This window comes from Hippoglossus hippoglossus, chromosome 11, assembly GCF_009819705.1.
Source record: "Hippoglossus hippoglossus isolate fHipHip1 chromosome 11, fHipHip1.pri, whole genome shotgun sequence".
NCBI classification, from domain to species: domain Eukaryota; kingdom Metazoa; phylum Chordata; class Actinopteri; order Pleuronectiformes; family Pleuronectidae; genus Hippoglossus; species Hippoglossus hippoglossus.
The window spans coordinates 18,794,328-18,814,935 of NC_047161.1; the positions used below are offsets into that span (position 1 = coordinate 18,794,328).

The 20,608-nt window shown below is 42.0% G+C and overlaps 1 protein-coding gene across 4 annotated transcripts in view; it reads right to left on the reverse strand.

Moving 5' to 3' along the window:
- Positions 1 to 20,608, reverse strand: part of ptprua (protein tyrosine phosphatase receptor type Ua) — a 195,975-nt gene that overhangs the window by 59,181 nt on the left and 116,186 nt on the right. For all 4 annotated transcript variants that reach the window (XM_034599998.1, XM_034599997.1, XM_034599996.1 and 1 more), the window contains exons 6-10: positions 16,049 to 16,220; positions 13,544 to 13,837; positions 7,880 to 8,200; positions 4,463 to 4,572; positions 1,190 to 1,391 (exon numbers count right to left, since the gene is read on the reverse strand). In XM_034599998.1, the coding sequence (XP_034455889.1) occupies positions 1,190 to 1,391; positions 4,463 to 4,572; positions 7,880 to 8,200; positions 13,544 to 13,837; positions 16,049 to 16,220 (1,099 nt within the window). The remainder of the gene's footprint in view (positions 1 to 1,189; positions 1,392 to 4,462; positions 4,573 to 7,879; positions 8,201 to 13,543; positions 13,838 to 16,048; positions 16,221 to 20,608) is intronic.

The following is a 20,608-nucleotide window of genomic DNA, read 5'->3' on the forward strand; positions in this document are numbered from 1 at the left end:
TCTGTATTTATTATAATGAAACCTATGAATTGTTTAGAATATCGGACAAAATGTTGAATGTCCCAACATCTGAAGGTCTTCTGCACAATATATGGGGGTTTATGAGGTTCAATCCTCAGTGATCCCCATCTGCATGCCGAAGTGTCCTCGGGCAAGATACTGAACCCCTAAATGGCCCCTCGTAGATGTTGAATGCACAAATTGTAAGTCGCTTTGGATAAAAAGCATCTGCCAAATGACATGTAATGTAATGTCACCAACTACCAGTAGATGTTAGCAGGTGTTAGTGGTGGTGGTGACAATATGTAATGCCCACGTCCACCAACATCTCCCAGTCTCGGGCTTACTCCTACTGACCACTCCTGGTCACTGGAGGAGGCCCTCTCTCAAACATTAAGTATGACTTAACAAGATGCTCCATACTCCTCATTCTAACACAGGCAACAGGCTGATCTTCTGAGATTTCCCATCTAACACGTAGCCTCAAATTATTATTTATTTATTCCCTCTTAATATGACTATATTTTTATAATCTCCGATTGTCTTTCCCCTTTCAGTTGCCGTAATACTCTGACGTACAAACTCAACCCTCCAAGAAACAAAACTCACAATGACTTGGCAACTTGGGAACATAAAGCCTGCAGATCTCCATTTGTAGAAAACTGTGTTGCACATTCCCCACGGGCACATTTTCAAGTCTAATCGCAAGATCCATCGCGCCAACCTTTTCACCCCACATACACTGCTTCTGTAATGTCTGAACTGCTGCGTCGCCTTTGAATAATAAACAGACTCCGGTGTTTGTTAGCTGAACAAAGCCCAACCATTTTCACTGTTCACTTCAATTTGAGTCTGCATCAAACAATGGTAATGAAGGTCTAAAAGCAGATGGCTGCAGGAAAATGAAGATAATTTGTATAATCTAAAAGTACATGCGTCATTTAATCAAGAGCTCTTCAAAAGGAGGGGATTACAAGTCATTACTTCTTTGTTATAGTCTCTAAATGCTTTGAGTGGGTACACGTTTTTTGTTTTCTTTGAAGTGTTGTAGTCACAATAACTGAATTCTGCTTATATAAAATACAACCCGTTGTGTCCACACCATACTTTGACCCTTATTCAACTCAAACTCCACACAGGCACAATTAAACCAAGCACAACAACTACAGCAGTCAGCACAAGGCCTCACCAGAGATGTTGGTGGTGATCTCGGTGAGTGCCGTCTGGCCGAACCCCTTGGCGGTGCGGGCGCGGACTGACACCAGGTAGGTGGTTCCAGGATGCAGGGCAGAGAACATGTGGTAGGTCTCGTTCCTCAGCTTGGACACCGTACGGCGAGGACCCGGCACATTAATGCCCGGGTCTGACGACTCGATGCTCTGGTAGCTGATCTGGGAACGGGGAAAAGATGTCACTGGATTAAAACCAGACAAAGTGTCTTCAGCCACGCTTTGAGCTAAATGCTAACACCAACATGCTCTCGCTGACAAATCTTACAAGCTGATCACTGAACACAAAATACAGCTGCGGTTGATAGGAATGTTGTTAGTTTTGTAAGTACTTAGATACAGTTTAGACCTGATGGTGGCGCTAGACCAAAAGTCACCAAAATGTTCACAACTCATCCCGAGGAACACATAATATCTGGACAAAATTTCATACAGCGTCAAAACATTTCACTTAAAAAATGCAAACCTCAAGGAGGCTCAAAATCGAACGTCACCAAAGTCGTTAGAATTCATTGTTTTAGAAAAATCAATGTGTAAAAGTCAATCTGGTACATTCAGATATTTCCAAGCTGTTGGTATGAGAGGACAGGTTGTTATATCACCACAGTTGCCAGGATTCACCCTCTGGGGATCACGAATATGTACAAAACCCCATGGCAATATTTGTTTAAATATTTCAGTCTGGAGTGTGTTGGAATTGGGTCAATGTAAGTATTCCCCAATATACCATAATTAGGGCAGAACTAATCTCACTGTATAAAACAGATAGAGCAGATAGAGGATCTGTGATATGCTCTACAAAGTCCATATCTTATTATTCACACTTCCTGAAGGATTGAATTTCGATGGCATTTTATTCAAAGACTCTCACGAGGAAACACCTCAATTAATCTTAGTACTACAGCAAAGAGATGTCATCACTCCGCGCAGATCTAATTAATCTTAGGCTGCAGTTAGCTGCTGATAATCAGACTCAGGTACATTCGGTTTCATATTCTTCCTCCGCAGCACTGTTGGCCTGATTTTACACAGTTTTCTGGATTAGTTGATAAAGTAAAAGTGAATAAACACAACAGTGACTGACGATGACAAGTATGACTGAAGACCAGCGTGATGATGTTGTTTTTTGTTGCCAGTTGATAAATGTGAGCCTGTAAATCAAGATTTGTAAAACTGAGGAAATCAACCGGGCCGGTTATAAAATGGCCCATTCTTCATACTGGTGGCGTGTCCTCAGCCATTTTAATTTGAACGTGTTGCTTTCAGGGCGGCGAGGTGGCTCACTTGGACGGACCCCAGCGACCCTGAACGGGATAATCACTTTCTAAAATAGAGGAATAAATGGATGGGTGACATACTGTGTGCGTTATTGATTAACTCATAAAGGGACTGCAGGACATGGTGTATGGAGGACAAGATGATTGCTCCTGGTATATTAACTGCTCGCTTTTTTATTATTTATTAACTTTTCAATAAAGTAGCTCATTCTCATTCCCCCCCGCAACCCCCATCCATCACCACAGGTTCCATACTGTTACGGCGAATCAAAGTCATTTATGTGAATTTAATAAGTCCCCTTTTAACTGCAGATTTAAACTCATCACATATATACTGTAATACTGAAGCATTTCTATTGAAATACAAGCAGGGTCAAAATAAGTTGTGTTTTTACTTTTTTGTCCGAATAGGTTTTCCAGGTAAGCTTATAAACAAAATGGAGCCATACAAGGCACATGACACATCCTATTGTACATGTAGTGATGATAAACAAAAAATAGAAATAACAAAGGCCCTATTTTGTTGAAATAAATATTAAAGAAAGCTAGTGAGCTATACTGAATATGTTGTTTAACGCTGAAACATGGTCCCATGCCCCTCCAGACTTTAAATGGTAAATGGTCTGTATTTTTAAAGCACTTTTCTAGTCATTATGACCCATTCACACACAGATTCAAACAGTGCATCCATAGGCAGCTCTTATTACATGAGGGGCCATTCAGGGTTCAGCATCTTGCTCAGTGACACTTTGGCATGCAGCTTTCTGGTTGAAGGACGACCGCTCTACCCCTCAGCCACAGACGCCACTTTAACAATCCTGTGTGCTTTATATAGTTTATATAAATAGTTATATAATATATACTTATATAATAGTTAGTAATAGTTTATTCAGATTCACTGTTTTGTATATGACGTATAAACCAGGCTCACAGCAGAAAAACATTATTCTGTTCATAACAGCATTTTAGCTTCTACCCTGAGTGTGATGTCAGAGGAAAATGGCCGATGAGTGAATGTGGTCTATTGGCATTGAGGAGAATGTTGGTGTCACTGTTGCTCATTTCGGAAAAAGAAGCTCAGCTCTACTAACTGGGTGATTGGCCAATAGAAGTTTGTGAAATAGTTCAAACCCACCATGAAGCTCTGTGCTTGTAAACACAGTGTAAATTGTCAAGGTTGTGTAAGATGCAACGACAGCAACAGAAATGGCAACAAAACAAATATGAGGTGAAATATTCTCACCAGATTTTTGAGGCTTGATCATTGATTTGAAAACTCCTGTGTTGTTCATGCTCTATTTAAAATCCTGTGCATCAGTAATTCGCTTTTCAGGAGTCAATGCACTTGTGTGTGGACCAAGGTTACAGCATCACCCGATTCTCTCCCTAGTTCCTCATTTCCCAGTCTTCTGCTTATGAATGTAATGTGGCGACTGTGTGTTAAGCCATAGCGGGTCTTCACATCTACTTAAAGAAAGCAGCTCCAAAACCAATGTTACAAAGGTCCACGGTTAATAGGGGGCCATCAATAATTAATTAGAAACATTTAAAGTTGCCCCCTAGTGGAGGTATCTCTTAGGCAAATAGTTAATTAGAATGGCTGTCCCCCATGTAATTACAGCCTGAAGTCTATGCCTGAGCTTCATTACCATATGAACATGTACAGTAAATCCCATAAACTATGAAAAGTGGGTCCTCCCCGCTCTAGAGGCTGAAGCTCATGTGTGCCACGAGCATTTGGGCAAGAAAGAGTGATAACAAGCCTGGGGAGAATCAACGAGGGGGCAGCCAATGCAGAGGTGACTTCTCCTGGATCTAAGTCCTTTTAGTGAAGGAGGATGACTAATATAGATATTGGCAATAACATCCGGCACCTGTGTGGGATTAGTGTGGGATTCAAAGGCAAGCGTATATTCTGGGTTGAAGATTTTGAGCACGGCTAACAAGGCAACCTACCTCGTACTGCGTGATGAGACCATTGGGCTCAATGGGCTCCTCCCACTTCAGGAAGATCATGTCGTCGAGCGGGGTGAAGGTCAGGGACTCTGGAGCGATGCCGCCAGGAACTGCAGCAGGAAAAGAAAGGAAAAAAAAAACTTCTCAGAAACAAACACTCCGCTCCAGTCTCAACTTAATGGACTCTTGTGCAGGCATGCCAAGGGGTGAAAAACACCTCTGACAGAACGAAAAAGCACCAGGGCCAGGGAGGGGGGGGGGCGAGAGAGAAGGCACACAGAGGCGGAGAGGACTGGAGGTGATGAAAAGATGAAACTGTGGACCAGCTTGTTCCCAGCCCTCAGGATGAATTGAGATTCTGGCTTCTACTGTCTGATAACGGAGCACCGTGTCTTGGAGGATGACAGTCGATTTTTCTTCTTTAGCACCTCACTGACAAACAAACAGCAGAGTAATCCAACCTGTGAACTGCCTGCGCACCTCTCTGCATTTTTTGGCCTAATGGGATGCATCTTATTAAAAGAGGACAGCTAGGTTTTGAGCGCCTGCAGTGCAGGACACTTTAAGTGCCGAGAATGAATAATGAGTTCCCGCTGGGCTGTTGGCTCTCGTGCCTTCTGGTAACACTCGCTGTTAACATGTCATGAAATGAGAAATAAAACTCTCTAAATCTGAGAGAGTCATCTTAAATAACATGTAACTGTGTCTGATAATTCTATGCAGGAGCGTGGAAAAAGTTCAATCAATAGGATTTGAAGTAGCAGAGAGTGCTTTCTCTGTTTCCATGGCAAGTAACTGAAGTTGGGATGGATAATGAGAGACTGTAGAAGATGTCCGTCTGATATAATTCCAAAACAAACCTGGCTGCATCTATATTGATTGAATCATATTTCCATGATAACATGTAGGAACACTCAGCAAGATGCAGAAAATGAAAGCTCAGGCAGAATGATGTCCTGAACACAGTCATGTCTTACATAATGCACCACAAACACCTTCGCATGTTCCCTCTCTGTTGAAGGAGCTTAATCATGGAATTCAATGTAAGTATTGACTGCTCCTAAGAGAGGTGTCATTAAAAAGAAAACAAAAGCTCCAATTTGCTCACTTTTAAAAAGGCCACATTATTTGCATCCTGGCCTTTATTTTAATAGTTTAGGTCATAATTTGTTTGAGATAAAACCAGAAAAACAACAGCAGCAATCATCCCTGGGGAATAAATTTAGCTTATCTGTTAGTCTGGTGGGTATGGACATAAAAAATAAGTGCTCCACTCTGTTGGCCTCACACTGGGCAGGTAAAAGTGAACATCTCTATTTATTCCACCCATTTGTCTTCTTTCTAGTCAACACCTTTCAACTACATTATCTATAATGCAACTCGACTGGTGACAGTTGAGGATATTCTGGTGTGTTGCGCTGGTAAAGAGTTTTTGAAAGGCTTCAGTCGCTGGCGTGAGGCTGCAGAGCTTAACTCCATGGAAGTAAATCATAGTGTATCGTGATGACATCAAGTTGGTTTGATTCAAGCCAAGAATTATTTTTACCTCAGTATAGGTCTAAGGAATTTGAATAAACCCTGATTTTTTAACTCAGATTTTTTAACATTGAAAAATAGTGGGTAGAAATTAATTACTGAATTTTTCAGTTTCAGACTGGCAGTCTTTAGATGGCGACTCAAGTGATGTGAGAGAGAATCTGATCCATCCAGTGTAAATTATAATCTGAATATTACACAGTTATATTCAATCGAAGTGATTTCTATTTTATCTATGTTCTACAACGGTAATAGTTATCTAAATTTACAATGTATTTCTTCTCAGGAGGTTCCACTGGGATGGTCAGACTCAAAAATCCGTGTTTGAATTTTACTCCTTCTCCGCCACTGTTGTTTACCTTCATTTTAGATATAACGTTTTCTGACCTGCATTGTTTCTTTTTTACAACCTGCATGATCGTCTGACTGCTCTTGTTTCTCGCCCCCGCAGGTTTCTGTTCAGTGACGTCCCTGTGTCCAGCTTTCACCTACTAACTTGACCCAGGTTGAATTTTACTTGAACATATCCAGAGAACATGCCGGTGTCTTTGACTCTTTTCTTGTCCTGAAATAGTTTGCTTGCTCTTTCACATTGACAGTGTGTGTGTGTGTGTGTGGGTGGGTGTGGAGATGTTGTAGGAGACAATATCAAACTTCTACGGCTTGTCTGTCTGCATCAGAGGCTGAGATGGAGGCAGGCAGAGAATCCTGGAGGAAAATCCGGCTGTATCCATGAATCCCTGACAGCCGAATCCTCTTCCGCCAAGCAGCGGGGACACAGTGTAAGCAAAGCGCTACACCGGTGTTTGATTGTTGAGCCCAATAGGAAACAGGCAGGAGGAACTGTCACCGGCTGCGGTTCAATTACGGTAGTTGTGAAGGTGATGGCGGCTCTCCGTGTGACAGGAGGATTGGGGACTGTCAGGCTGTCAGACTAGTTTTTCACCGGTCCAAAAGCAGAACTTTCCACTGACACTCAAATATCAAGTGTGGAGGGAAACAATCGGAACTCCTTTTTTTCTTTTTCTCTCTTTTTAACTTGTCACAGTCAAATCTGATGAATAAAATTAAAACAAAAAAACTACATTCATGTTATTCCATTTATGTAAATGCATTTCCTTTCGGCCCCCAGGGCTGCGATGAGTAGGTGTAGTTATTTAAGTGCACTCTTTTTCCATATCTCCTTCACTGCTTGGTATTTTCAAGTGTTGTTGTAAAATTGAATGTAAAACAACATTGCATCCTTTAGGAGCTACTAAAATGCATTATGAAGATGTAATTAAAGAAATCCTGTCAGTTTCATATCATGGCTGTCATTCGTGCTCACACTCTTCACCGGGTCAAGAATATCCCTATAAAAGTCTTGCTTATTATATATAACAATAAGTGTGTGACCTTCTGGACTTGCACTCTCTGTTCATTTGCATTAGAATGGGTCTATTCCGCTGACGTACACAAGAAAATGTTAATACGAAGATAAGCAAAATCGTTTCCCCGTAATGCTACAGGCCACAGCCCGAGCTGATTATTGCTCCACTGGTCCCCATTTAAAAGGCTGATCTTCCATTTAGTTAGGCTCATCCAGCTTATACTTTGTGAGTCAATATTTGTGTTTTTTCCGCTGGTGCTGGATGACTAAAGGCATGTATTCGTGTAAGCAGTACACAATAATTATCTGTGCATGAAGGAGCATGCAAAGATAGCTAGAAGTTCTGAAGCCTGAGCTGAGTGAGTACGACAAGACAGAGTTTCATACATAAAATACACCCCTGTTCTGCATAATGAGTTGTGTGGGGGGTAAAGCACGCAGGCCTTGTTTTGACAAACCCCTGCATCTTTTTGTCCTGCTCTTCACTGGGTAAAACAAAACCGCCCACTCACTGTCTTCTTCGGTCTGGAAGGTGACCTCTCTGCTCTCCTTCTTTCCTTCAGGGTTGGCCAGCGCCAACCGGACGTGGACGGAGCGGAAGGGCGGCAGGTCCCTCAGCGTGAAGTGAGACGTGTTGCGATCCACTGACAGGCACTCTCTGACGGTGGCGTTGTTCCCTCCGCTGCCTCCTGTTGGCATGGAGTAGCGGTAGCACAGGGACAAAGTGTAGGTGTGACAACGCGTGAGGTTGTAGCCAAGGTGCTCCCACTGAAGGGCCAGCAGCCGCGGCTGGATCTCTGTGGCCGTCAGACCCCGCAAGGCACGCATTGGCTCTGGGAAGGGCAGAAAGCAGAAGTTATACAGGGCAAACAGGGAGCTCATATTTAACCAAAAGCATCAGAGAAGTAATGTGACGAAGAAGCACAGTGTTCCTCAGTTCTTCTAAAGTAAAGAGAATATTAAAGCTACTTTTGGACAAAGTTGGTAAATCAATTTGTATACTGTGAAGAGAGTATAAGAAAAATGAGAATTAGGCTTACGAACTGGGTTTTTTACAAAATGCAAGAGCCACATTGTTTATTCAAAATTAGTGCTGTATACCACTTAGTGTTTATGTATGAAGACCATGAGATCTGGTCAAAAGCTAGACACTGAGTTGCTAATGAATGACGGTTAAAAATGAACTTCTAAGCAATTAAAATAATACAATTATATCTAGGCAATTAGAAATGATCTGGTTTAAAAAGAAAAATCACTTGGGGACAGTGGAACAAGTTGTGAACAGGTTTTAAATAGTTTGTTTTTACCTCTGTTTTGGTCTCCACCTGAAGAAATATCTGTATTTAGCTGCTAAATCATAGTCCAACACGATGATCAACAACTCGTCACTATAACTGTATCTATCTTCGGTTCTGCTGAGCAGGTAGTGTAGTGAACAGTGGGTTTCTCAGAGCTTTCTCTTTGAAAACAACTGCCTGTTGCTGGAAGTGAGGCACATGAGAGTATGAACCAAAACACTCTGGTAGCAAAGAGCTAAAACATGATACAACCTTACACACAGATGAAGCAAATAAGGGTTCATATCTACATGTGACATGAACCATGTAATCATCAACATAACTTTTAAATGTTTTTACATTTATCTGTCATAGCAAGTTGACCCACAAGTTGAAGTTAGAATGCCCTGGTAAGACTGAGCATGAGATGGATGCTTGGATTGGTGCGCTGTCTGCACTTATGTAAGTAATCCACTGGTTGACTGGGACTCCAACCACCTCCACTGGTCATGAGCTTAGACCCAAAGAGCTCACAGATGAAAGTGGTCAAAACTAATATCGTTTTCAGGGGGCCACATGCTCATCCTGAGGTGCAGGGTGAGGATTTCCACATATCCTAATGGAATATGGGGCAGAGCCACTGTTCCTTTACAGTGAATATCGAGCCTTCTGAAGTGCTTCAGACTAATCCGGATGTTTCCCTGGGGAAGTAATCTGGCCACCTCCAATTGGCAGGAGCCCCAAAGGCAGACCAAAGCATGCTGGGGGGACCAAATATCCTACGGGAACAAATGTCTGGCTATTTTTCTGCCGCTACCACCTGGACATCGATAAAGTCAAGAAAATGAAAAAGAAAAACACGTGATCAGTTCATTTCTAGTCGGAGGTTATGGAGTTTCCTCTTGCTGCACAATTTTGTGATTTATGCTGACAAGTGTATTTTTACTTAAAAGTCTTATCCGGTACAGCTTTAAAGAGGAATGCTGATAAGAAGAAGAAGAAGGAGACGGCAACAGTGAAAAGCTGGAAAAAAAACTAAATCTATATATCCTACATTGTAAAATTATACATCCCTTCCCTTCCCAATGTGAATGAGGTTGAGTAGGAGACCAGTGGATGGTCCTGGCAGAGAATAATATGTAACCGGACGATGCCTAATTACTGCTGTCATGTGTGAACCCTGTGAATACACATGCCCGTGTCCCTGTCATGCAAAATGTCCAGTTTCAAGCACACAGGGGGGTTATTTCTGCCCCGTAGCCTGGCCTGTACTGCTGAGACACCAGACAAACCAAGACGAGGGCGATTCCTTCATTACAGCACGGACAGGCAGTGCAGAGTTGCTTGGGGGGAGCTGGACAGAGAAAAGAAATAGCTAGGGCCCTGCTGCATCACTAAACATAGATCAGAGCTGCTACGTTTATTAACGAGGCAATGTCATAGAGGAGACATCAGTTCAGAGGGGACAGAGATGAGACGCAGAAGGAAATGTTTTAGAAGTCCTTGCTGATTTGAAACATGTTTGCTCTTCCCCAAAGGGTTCGACGGGCAGAGTTGGGGTGATTTGTGTTTTCACTGCTGATACCGATGTGAGCTAAAGCCTTTTCAGAGAACAGCATCAATCAATCATACAATAAAAAGGCATCATACCGGTCATGTCAAAGGTGCTTGAGAATAAGTCAGTGTGTTTCTGCTTTTCTTTTTTTTTTAACAATGTCCGCCGCGAATAGCAGTCTAATCCAGCTAAAACCAGGCCAGCCACCAGAGGCTCGCTGACTGAGTGCTCAGTTTCTGCTCCAGACACCATTACTCATCATTACAGCAGCACCGCAGCGGGCTCTGTCCTGTCCTCTCCACCCTCCAGTCCTCCACCAGTCCTGCCCCACGCTGACATTCAGCTCGATTAGCCTAATCAGAGGGATTAGCCAGAGGCAGAGGGGGCGAAGGAGGGATAGGGGGAGTCCGGACAAGAGATGAGCCGGGGAAGAGGGAAAGATGAATGAGGGAGCGTCCCCATGGGTCTGCACATTTCTTCTCATCCTCCTCATCTTTAACAGCTGCCTCAGTGAGCTGCCACCGAGGCCTGTCCCTCCCGCCAGGAGCGATGCTGGAATTATGATGGACTATCAGCGAACACCCTCACACTTACCACTGAAACCACATGGGGCTTTGACTGCTGACACTTGTTCTTCAGAATGGGTTTCTGAGCGTGGGAATGTATGGAAATCTAACTAATGTTGATGGAAAAATAATCATAGTAATTTTTTCAAAGTCTAGCAAGGTAAATCCACCTCACTGTTTAAAGAACGCAGACTCAGGGATCAACTGAATACCTTTGACAGCACCAAGCATATCAAGGGTTTTTGTGGTACTTTTGTAGTACTTTAATGTAGTAAGAATGATTCAAGTTTACTATTATTTATGTTTGGATCTTTGGCCATATTTTCTTTTTTAGCAGGTATGAAGGAATTGTAGTCGCAGTAACTACTGAGATCTGGGAACATGGTGTCATTGCCACAACAAAGTCCGACAAGGCAGGACAGTCAGACTGGTTGTAAACAAACCAACAGTTATGATCTAAACCACTTTATTTCAAGGTCAAAATGAAAGTGAGCGCACCTGAAACGTTGCTATTAATCTCTTTTTGGACTTTTAATCTCCCGTAGAGCTGCAGCAACTGTGAGGCTTTATAAATCCTCTTTGATCATATGGTGATGAATAAGTTAATGAGTGTGATATTAGTGTTGCTACATGGGAGCGTTGGCAACAAAAATATGTGTTTAAGAACTCTGCTAATGGAATTAGTATTTACATCCAGGTGCCTGCAGATGTCCTGCTGACTTCCGTGGCGATGTGTGGTGTTGCTGCTGTTGGATGTATTATTGCTCTCTCTCTCTCTCTGTGTGTGTGTGTGTGTAACGCATGGTGTTACAGAGGAAAAGCACAGCCATACGTGCCTCCGTTCAGCCGTCCAATCACTTTTCAGGCACATAACCCTTAAATTCTGATGTTACAAAAGAATCTTTGGAAGAGTTGACAAAGCCTTTTTTTTTTATAGCTATTTTAAGAATATCTAGGCCTGCAGAGGACTGGCATTACACAGTGAACACAACCAATTTTCAGCAGGAACTCCTACAAACAACAAATCTTTCCACCAGAGCAGGATGCTGCAATCATGTCTTACACAGAGTACCTTTCAGGAGAAGCACAGGAGGCCGTAAAGCTATGGTACTGGAGTGGCACGTCCGCATTCACATTGTTCGTTTGCCATCCGAACCGGGCCTCTGTGTTGCTGAAGCAACCCTTGACAACAGCGCTATAGGTCTATAGTCCTCTGCACGAATTTAGTAACGACTGTCCAAAAAAGAAGGAGTCTCACTGTTAACTAAAATGCTTTCCTGTGACACATTAGGAAGATGGACTCGTCCAGAGTTTTGTGTCACGGGGCTCCTGCTGTCTGATGCTTTCTCCCAAGGGATAAAGCTTCCGATCTGAGCAGTGGGAGTAGACAGGGGGTGGGCGAGTGGAAGACACTGACAAGAGTGGATCAAAGGGCGGTGCAGGTGACAGGGGTGTCATGCCGTCTACTTGACAGAGCGATGGGGGGGCCTTTTTCCACCAGATGACTCACACTGCGGCTAAAATGCAGATGAGAGGTAGTGGGAAGACCCTGCCCTCTGCACACACGTCATGACTTAGAAAATAGGAACCTTAATACTTCACGAGCTCCTGAATTAGTCTTTCTCCAACAGCCAGGTTCACATGTAGCGCTTCAACCATGAATCTTCACACATCATGTGTTGCTTTTCACAGATTTTGCACAATCCTCGTCTTGCAAGTAAATGACTGTAGATGAAAGCATGCCGCAATTCTTCATAGAGATATGAGTTTTTATTAGAGGTAAACCCAGGATAAACAGACCCCTTCACACACCTAACGTGCTGCGATGACAACAAACACCTTTTGTTCTCAGTGGTTGCGTCAAAACAGTTTGATGCAGCTCGCAGCTGCAGCTCAGACGTCAGGTGAGTCTCGGAGCATCAGAGCAGGAGCAGACTGTGAAAACATTGTTTCCTGTACGTGTGAACTGCAGGAGGAAGCAGGTGGTCTTCTGTTTGTTGTTCTGCGCGTCTGTTGACTGGCGTCATAATAACTCATCAAAAGTTTTACTACACTTTCTATTTAGGGCTGAGACACTTCCTCTGATATTGAATTAGTCGTGTGTGATGTATTGAAAGAGTGCAGCTGGTTAACAAACAATTAATTAATTGACAAATAAATTCATGAATAATGACAAAATCATAAATCAGTAAAGAACTGGAAAACAATCATTTAGTAATTTTGATTACACATTTAGCTCAGTTTATACTTCCTTCATTGACAGACTTTTGGCATCTGTGTCTCTGTGGTTAAACAAAACATGCCAGATATTGTTTTATTTAGGAAAATCTGGGCAAGCGAGTTAGTTGCCGTCATATCCACAGCTTGGATAATGGAGATTGTTCTAAGAATATAGGACAATTTTTTGGTAGTGACGACTAAGACTGTAGCAGTGTTAACGTCACATTGAGGCAGCACTTGAGCACAGGGCTGCTTTGGGATAAATGCTTACAACAGAGGCCAACATATTTTCAGTAACTAAGGTAACTCTTAGTGCAGGGGTGGAGCTTAGTATGTATAAAATTTAAACTGTAGACTTCCCAGTGTTAGTTTTCTCCTCTCCTGCCTTTTTCACCAGGCCATAATGTGAAAAAATCGATTAAACTCTCGCCTGCCGAGGTTTACCCCAACCACTGAGATGATTTCTGCTGCCAGAGCAGCCCTGCCTCTGCGTTGGCGTCTGAAGTTGTGATTTGCCTCACTGCCATGGAGGATGATTCAGTGCTCGGTCTGACTCACCTGCACACTTGGTCCTGCTGATCAGAGGCGGCCCTGGTGCTCCGGTGCCCCCCTCCCCAGGCCGAGTGAGCAGGACACTGATGCGGTACTCTGTGTCTGGCTCCAAATGCCAAACCTTATAGGTAAGCGAGCCCACACCGTGAGTCTCAGTCAGCGTCGACTGGCTGGCGCGATACTGGATTTCCCGCCGGATGACTGGTCCATCCCCCACGATGGAGTTGGTGTTGAGCTGGATGATGAGATAGGTAGGCCCTGCCCGCAGGAGCTGAGGGGGTGCAATCGGTGTCGGGGGCACTGCAATAAAGATCATGTCAAGAATGTCAGTACATATTTAATGTATAATCCTATGAGAATAAAGTATTTGGCACTGTTTATAAGATGTATTACTCAGTAACACAATGAAAATCTGTCCTTGAACACTGATGAAAAACAATCAAACTGCCATTTTCAGCACAAAACAACCACATCATGAGCAAAGGAGAAGTCAAGGATTCCTGTCATGGGGTGTCTCTTTTTTGTTTTATAGTTTCAATAACATTATTTCTGCTCCGGTAGAGCAAAGAGTCATAAAGGTCTTTTAATTACATCAGGACTATGAGCGAGAGCGAGAGAGACTCTTGAATACTGCAAAGTGTAAGTGATCTCAATGACGTTGAATAAGAGCTTATTTGGATGGATCGTTGCAAAACTATTTCCTCTCTCCCTCTCTCTTTTGTTTAACCCACAAAGAAAATAACCCATAAGTGAACAAAATAAATGTGTGTCACGTTTTCATCAGCTTAATCATTCGTTGAGTATTTCTCTGCAGGATCTTGAGCTACAGCGGCTCAATCTGCCCAGAGTCGCTGCTTGTTTGACAGGAAACAGTTTTACAGTGTACATTTATATACAGTGTTTTATTTAACGTTTTGCTATCAATAAAGACAATAGATATGTTGTTTTAAGAGCCAAAAACCAACCAGTATAGTTTTATGTCTCTCTCACACTTTTCTCTGGCACTGGTTCAGGGTGTTCTGAGTCCTCTGTTAGCCTCTCTTCTGATTGGCTGACTGCTTTCAGAGTGACTCATGGCTAGGATAAGCACATGTAACAGTCTGTAGTCTCCTGCTGATTCATTTTATCATCTCTCTTGGTGAACGCTCTTGACTAACACAAACGTAACATGTGGTGTTCCTCAAGGCTCCTGTGTTTACTCTATTTACAACCATTAGAAAGTATCGTAAGAAAAGAAAAAGCTTCACTTATCATCTAGTAGCATTTGGCCTAATGACAAAGTGGCTCGATGCATTTATCATATCTAACTTTGGATGTCACATAATTTATTGCATTTGAGCAAATATAAGACTCAGATTAATATAAGAGTAAAGGTCCAGAGAGAGAAACTGAGCATTTACTTACAAAAATAAACCTTGCTTCTATACCCTGATTTAAATTTTAAATCTCATCAGTCATCTTACTAAAACTGCTTTATATCGCATAAGAAATAATGCTAACAGGCATGCTTTTATCACTGTCATGTTTGATTACTGTAACACTTTCTCCTCTGGTCTTACTAAGAAAGATAAACAAGCTACAGATCATTGATGGTGCAGCAGCATGTTGATGAACCAAGACCAGAATGAGTCCACATATCTAACCTGTCAGATAGATACAAATATCCTTTTATTGGTGTTAAACTCACTCAATAAACCAGCGCCTGAATACTTGTCTGACATGCTTTTAACATTTGCTCCCTGTAGATCACTTTTGTCCTCTGACACCGGCCTTTTAGTTGTTCCCAGGGTGAGGATAATGAAATACAGAGAAACAGCAGTTAGTGTTTATTGTCTGCGCCTCTGGAACAGCCTGCCACAGGAGCCAAGGGCATCATAATCTGTAAACACCTTTCAAAGGAATCTTAAACATTCCCTTTTAGCTTAGCACTCCCTTACAGCTTTTGAATGTACTTTATTAATAATATTATCAGTATTATCATTCTTTTACTTCATTTGAATTTTCACTGATTTCCTTATGCATCCTTTATTTTTGTATTTTTATTGAACCAGTGGTGCTGTGTGTCGGTTGTCTGTTCACAGTCTGTTGTTTGTCCGCTGCTGGCGGCGCAGCTGCTGGTAGATCTACTGCCTTTCCTTCAATAAAAGTCGGATTATGTCCTAAACTAAATACCAGGACACTACGGTATAAAGACGTGCATCTTCCGGTCTGTCGATAACAATCAAAGCCCCGTTAGAACAAATGAATGGATTCAGAAAGTGAAACGCTGGAGTTTCTTTATTAATATGAATGAGCTGAATAATAATTATACATAATATTAAGATAGTAAGAGTCAGTTAAACTTAGTTTGACCAGATACATTTTTTTTACTTTACTGATTGCATGGACAAGCTAGCCACTAAGACATGATGTTATATCTATGTAAATAAGCACTCTGAAACATCACAAGAGAATATTTCCCAAAATGTTGAAATGGTTCTTTGGCCTGAATGTTTCCTAAATGTAGCTCACCTCTGACAATGAGCTCCCCAAAGTTGGAGACGGCAGCACCTTTGGGGGACAGGGTGACGCAGCGATAGAGATCCTGCTCCCCACGTTGTGCCTCCACCTGGAAAGTCGCCATCAGCCTCTTGTGGCTCAGCCGTGACAGCAGAGACGTGTCCAGCACCACACCATTTCTCCGCTGACAACCAGAACAGAGAGAGAAATAAGCACATCAGAAATGAGCACACCAGCATGACCACATTCAGGTGAAGTCTATTCAGGTGATTAAATATGGGTGGCAGGCTGAGAAGCAGACAGGAAGACAAAGGAGGGCTGGAATTAGCCACATGGGAGGGCAAGATAATAAGTACGTGATAAATGTCAGCGAGAACAATAGTGTTTTTTCTCGCCGAGGCTGGTGACACAGGCCTGCCGGGTTGTTGTTTCCAGCACAGGTGCTCGAGCTGACATATCCTCATCTCTTGCCATGCTAATGTGTCAGTGCTCCAGGCACACTGGCAATTGGCTCAACCAGTGGAACAGGAAATCAGAAGACAACACTCCCAATACTCCAGATGCAAGCTACACTATACGCAGCTCCCTCACAGAATAAGCAGATTATTATGTAAGCTGTCGCGTGCTCGTGCTTTTCACAAGTAAGTGGGTTTGACGTCCGCATGTCTGCATTGGTTTAGGAGGATAGAGGGGGGGGGAAATGCAATGCTGTTAAAAAATATGAAATGAGATGTAGTGCTGCCTACGGGGACAGATGAGAGCTCATTTTACCTGTAGCTTTGGTAGCAATAAATTCTCCTCTTTCATATAAACTCAGAGGACTTTTTAAAAAAAAGCTTGTTTCCTAGTTTTTTGTTCTCAACACTTCTTTGTATTTTGGTTTGAAGTAACTATTTGAAGTAGATATCAGATTTTACCTTTTTTAAATAAAATCCACCTGCAGGGTTTTAGTGCAGATAAATGTGCCTGTTTGCCAAGACTGCTGTCACTCTGGTCTGGCAGCGAGCTCTGCATCATTTTGTAATTAAGAATCGGTGCAACAAGTCATTCACGTTTGGAAATGTTATTGTTAAAGGTCCGAAAGGCATCTAAGACTCTGTAAGTTAACATTCCTTGATTAACACTAACATAACATGTGGGGTTCCTCAAGGCTCCATTCTGGGACATTTGTTGTTTCTATTTGGTGCCATAGGAATACATCATAAGAGAAGAAAATGAACATGGAATTCATTTCTATGCAGCTGATGGAACACTGAACATTTCATTATGATCCAGTGACATGAGCCCTATTGACAAACTAGGTTGATGCATTGATCAAATCAACTTTTGTATGTCACATCATGTCTTGCAGTTGAACAAAGATAAGACTGAGGTTTTAAATATCAGAGCAGAAGTCCAGAGAGAGAAACAGAACACTACTTTATAATCATCAGAGCAAAAAAACAACCATGCTTCTAGACCCTGACCCATGAAAACTGCTTTTTATCACCTTAGAAACAAATATGAAATTAGATGAACAATGGAAAGATACTGCTGCGTATGGCAACAGATTAGAGCTAATTTTACATTTAGCTTTGGTATCAATATAATCTCCTCTTTCATATAACCTCAGAGAACTTTTTAAAAAAACGTCTTTCCTAGATTTTTTGTTCACAACACTTCTTTGTATTTTGGTTTGAAGCAAATATTCAAAGTAGAGCTCGCACATTTTTATTTATTTATTAAAACAAAATCCACCTGTAGGCCTTTAATGCAAATACATGCTGCTGTTTGCCAAGCCTGCTGTCTCTCTTGTCTGCTAGCCAGCCCTGCATCATGTTGTAATTAAGAGTCGCTGAAATAAGTAATTCAGGTTTGGACTCCAGGATAAAGTAATGCTAATGGTCTGAAAGGTGTCTGAGATAGTTGTCTGCAACTCACAGGCCACAGGACAGCGGTGGAAATATGATGCAAATTGATTAAGACACATTATGCTAACAATTTATGTGGACTACTTAAATAGAATAAAGAGTGTAGACTGGTCCAGAGAGGACCTCCATGGCGCCAAGGAGATGAAAGAGAAAGCAGCAATTAGCAGACTCAGTGTGATCAAACAGGCCCTGAACAACAAATGGAGGAACAGAAAGCAGTAATGGTTTGTGATATATCTCTATGTTCTGCTGTTACCAAGTGTGTGTGTGTGTGTTTTTTACCTTAATGAGAAAAGGAGGGAGGAGTTGAAACGCAGAGCTGACTTAGGCAGAGAAGTTTACTGTCAAATTACAAAATACAAGCCTTGCATTGTTTATTTGCATCTCTCTATGTGGGAGTGTGAATGTGTGTTGCCCTGTCAACATATTTCCAAACGGCGAAAACTGCTTAAAAAAATAATAAAAATGTCTTATTCACATGCCGATGATCTTCAAAGGCTTCAGTTCAGAGAAGGGAGAAGGGGATGTGAAATAAAATCAGGCGGAAACACAAGGGATGGATCACCAAGTATACTGAGATCTCATTTGCAAAGCGCCTTCTCCCTGTTGCCATCATTTCAAAAGCACTTAGATGTGCGGGCTTCAAGGCCAGAGGAAGAGTGGAGACATTCAGGGATGGATTTTTGAAGACTAATATTAGCTCATACTAAAACTAGGAAAAAATGTAAACTATTTTCAGTTGCTGCATTAGAGAAATTACTTTAGGGGCTTGAGTAAACTTAATGGCATCACAATCAAGAAGCTACAAAAGCAGAGACGCGTGCCTAATAATCCTCCAAACCCTCAAATGACTAATTTCCCCACAAAAACATGACCATTAAAAGACAGTCTGAGTCACAAAGTTACTGCATTATTTAACCACATCAAGAATTATTAATGGTATTATTCACTTCAGATGATGGCTCCCATTTTCTTTAACAACAACAACTATAAAGTTAATCACAAGGTCAGACAACGAGATTCCAGCTCTTTGTCAACACACTTCAGTGTTTGGATATGAACAGAGATTTAAGCCCCTTTTCTACTGGTCAAAAACCCCACAAACATCTGGCTTTTGTCTGCAGTGGGGATGGATACAATCTGCATTCACTCAAATGAGTTAGCGGTAGACACAGGTTTTAATCAGTGCCGATCCGGCTACGATCGGCAGTGATTTTAACGTGACACATGGGTCAGCTCGCTAATTTGACAAGACAGCGAGGGGAGAGAGCTCCTCAGTTGTTGGTGCACTCATGACGTCGAGAGAAATCAAACACAAAGGCAGATTTGGTTAATTGCCTTTTTTAAGTTTTAAGTTTAAAAGATTTATTAGTGTCATACTTCCATAAAGTTGAGACAGTTGGAAAAAAGTAATGCAGCAGAAGCTTGTGCATCCTGACTTGTAGTCCCTTGTAAACCATATCCTACACTTCTCATGTTGCAAAACAGTAAAGTTTTTCTTCAGGCCCTGAATCTTGTACATGTGCACTTGTTTCAAACTCCCCACGCTAGCTTATGCTGGTTTTCAAATAAAAAAGTGCAGTGTCCAAGCCGAAGAGATGACAAATATGTCCCTTCAATTATTATTTCAGAGTAGATAAAGCTCTGAGTTCCTGATCTCTGATTTTGACCAAATTTCCACAAAACAGCCAAAGAAAATAAGACTAAGAATGTATTCTCAGCCACTGCTGTTATGTAAATATTAACCAATTCCACACAGACTTTTTTTATGTACGAACTGAAAATCAAAATTAAAAAATCCCCTTCATGACCGCTAAAATGATGCTCTGGTGTAAAATTATGTGGAAGTGTAAAAACTAAAATGTCCCTTTATGTTTCTGTTGACAGAAAGTAGATTCCCTTTAGGGTTCAGTCAGCTTCATGAGCCCCAGTTTGGCTGTTGTCACTGATTAGTAATCGGAAGGGGGGGGGGGGGGGGGTCCATCTTGTGGACAAACTCACTGTATCTGTTATACTGAACACACAGAGAGACTGAAAGCTTCTACCACCGTGTTGATCTCCAGGAGTGCTCGGCTCAGCACTCCTCTGGGAATAGCCGCAGACATGTTGCTGGTGCTTTCAGGAGGAGAACTCAGTTCTGTCCCTGGTACTTCCCTTTCCAATCACCTACTTGAATAAAAGAGTTGTGAAAACAGCGTGTGTAACCTTCATTTAATGTTGGGTTTTAACAGTCCTCATTACATAAACAATTGGAATAACTTTAATTAAAAGCTTTGTTGCTTTCGTTGGACGTTAGAAATGTCATCAACACGCCACATCGCTCGCAGTGAGTCCTCCGGATAATCTCCTGCTGTGTTCTCACATTGGCTCATGTGGATATAATCCAGAGGTTTCATAGATAGGAAAAGGGTGCCCAGAGCTTTGGACTCGGACTTTTGCGTTGTCAAAAACAGCGCCCCCCCCCCCCCCCCGGAGAATTAGGGTTATTCAATGTATGATCTTGCTCTTACGAGATTATTTATCAGAAATAGGATCAATATTCTTGATAAAACTTTTTACAGCAGGTCCGTGGATAAACTTTAGTAACCAGAAATATTGTCTTTGGAGAGAAAAATACATTTTTCATCTTTGGGTACTGTGTATTTTTCCACTTTTAAGGGCA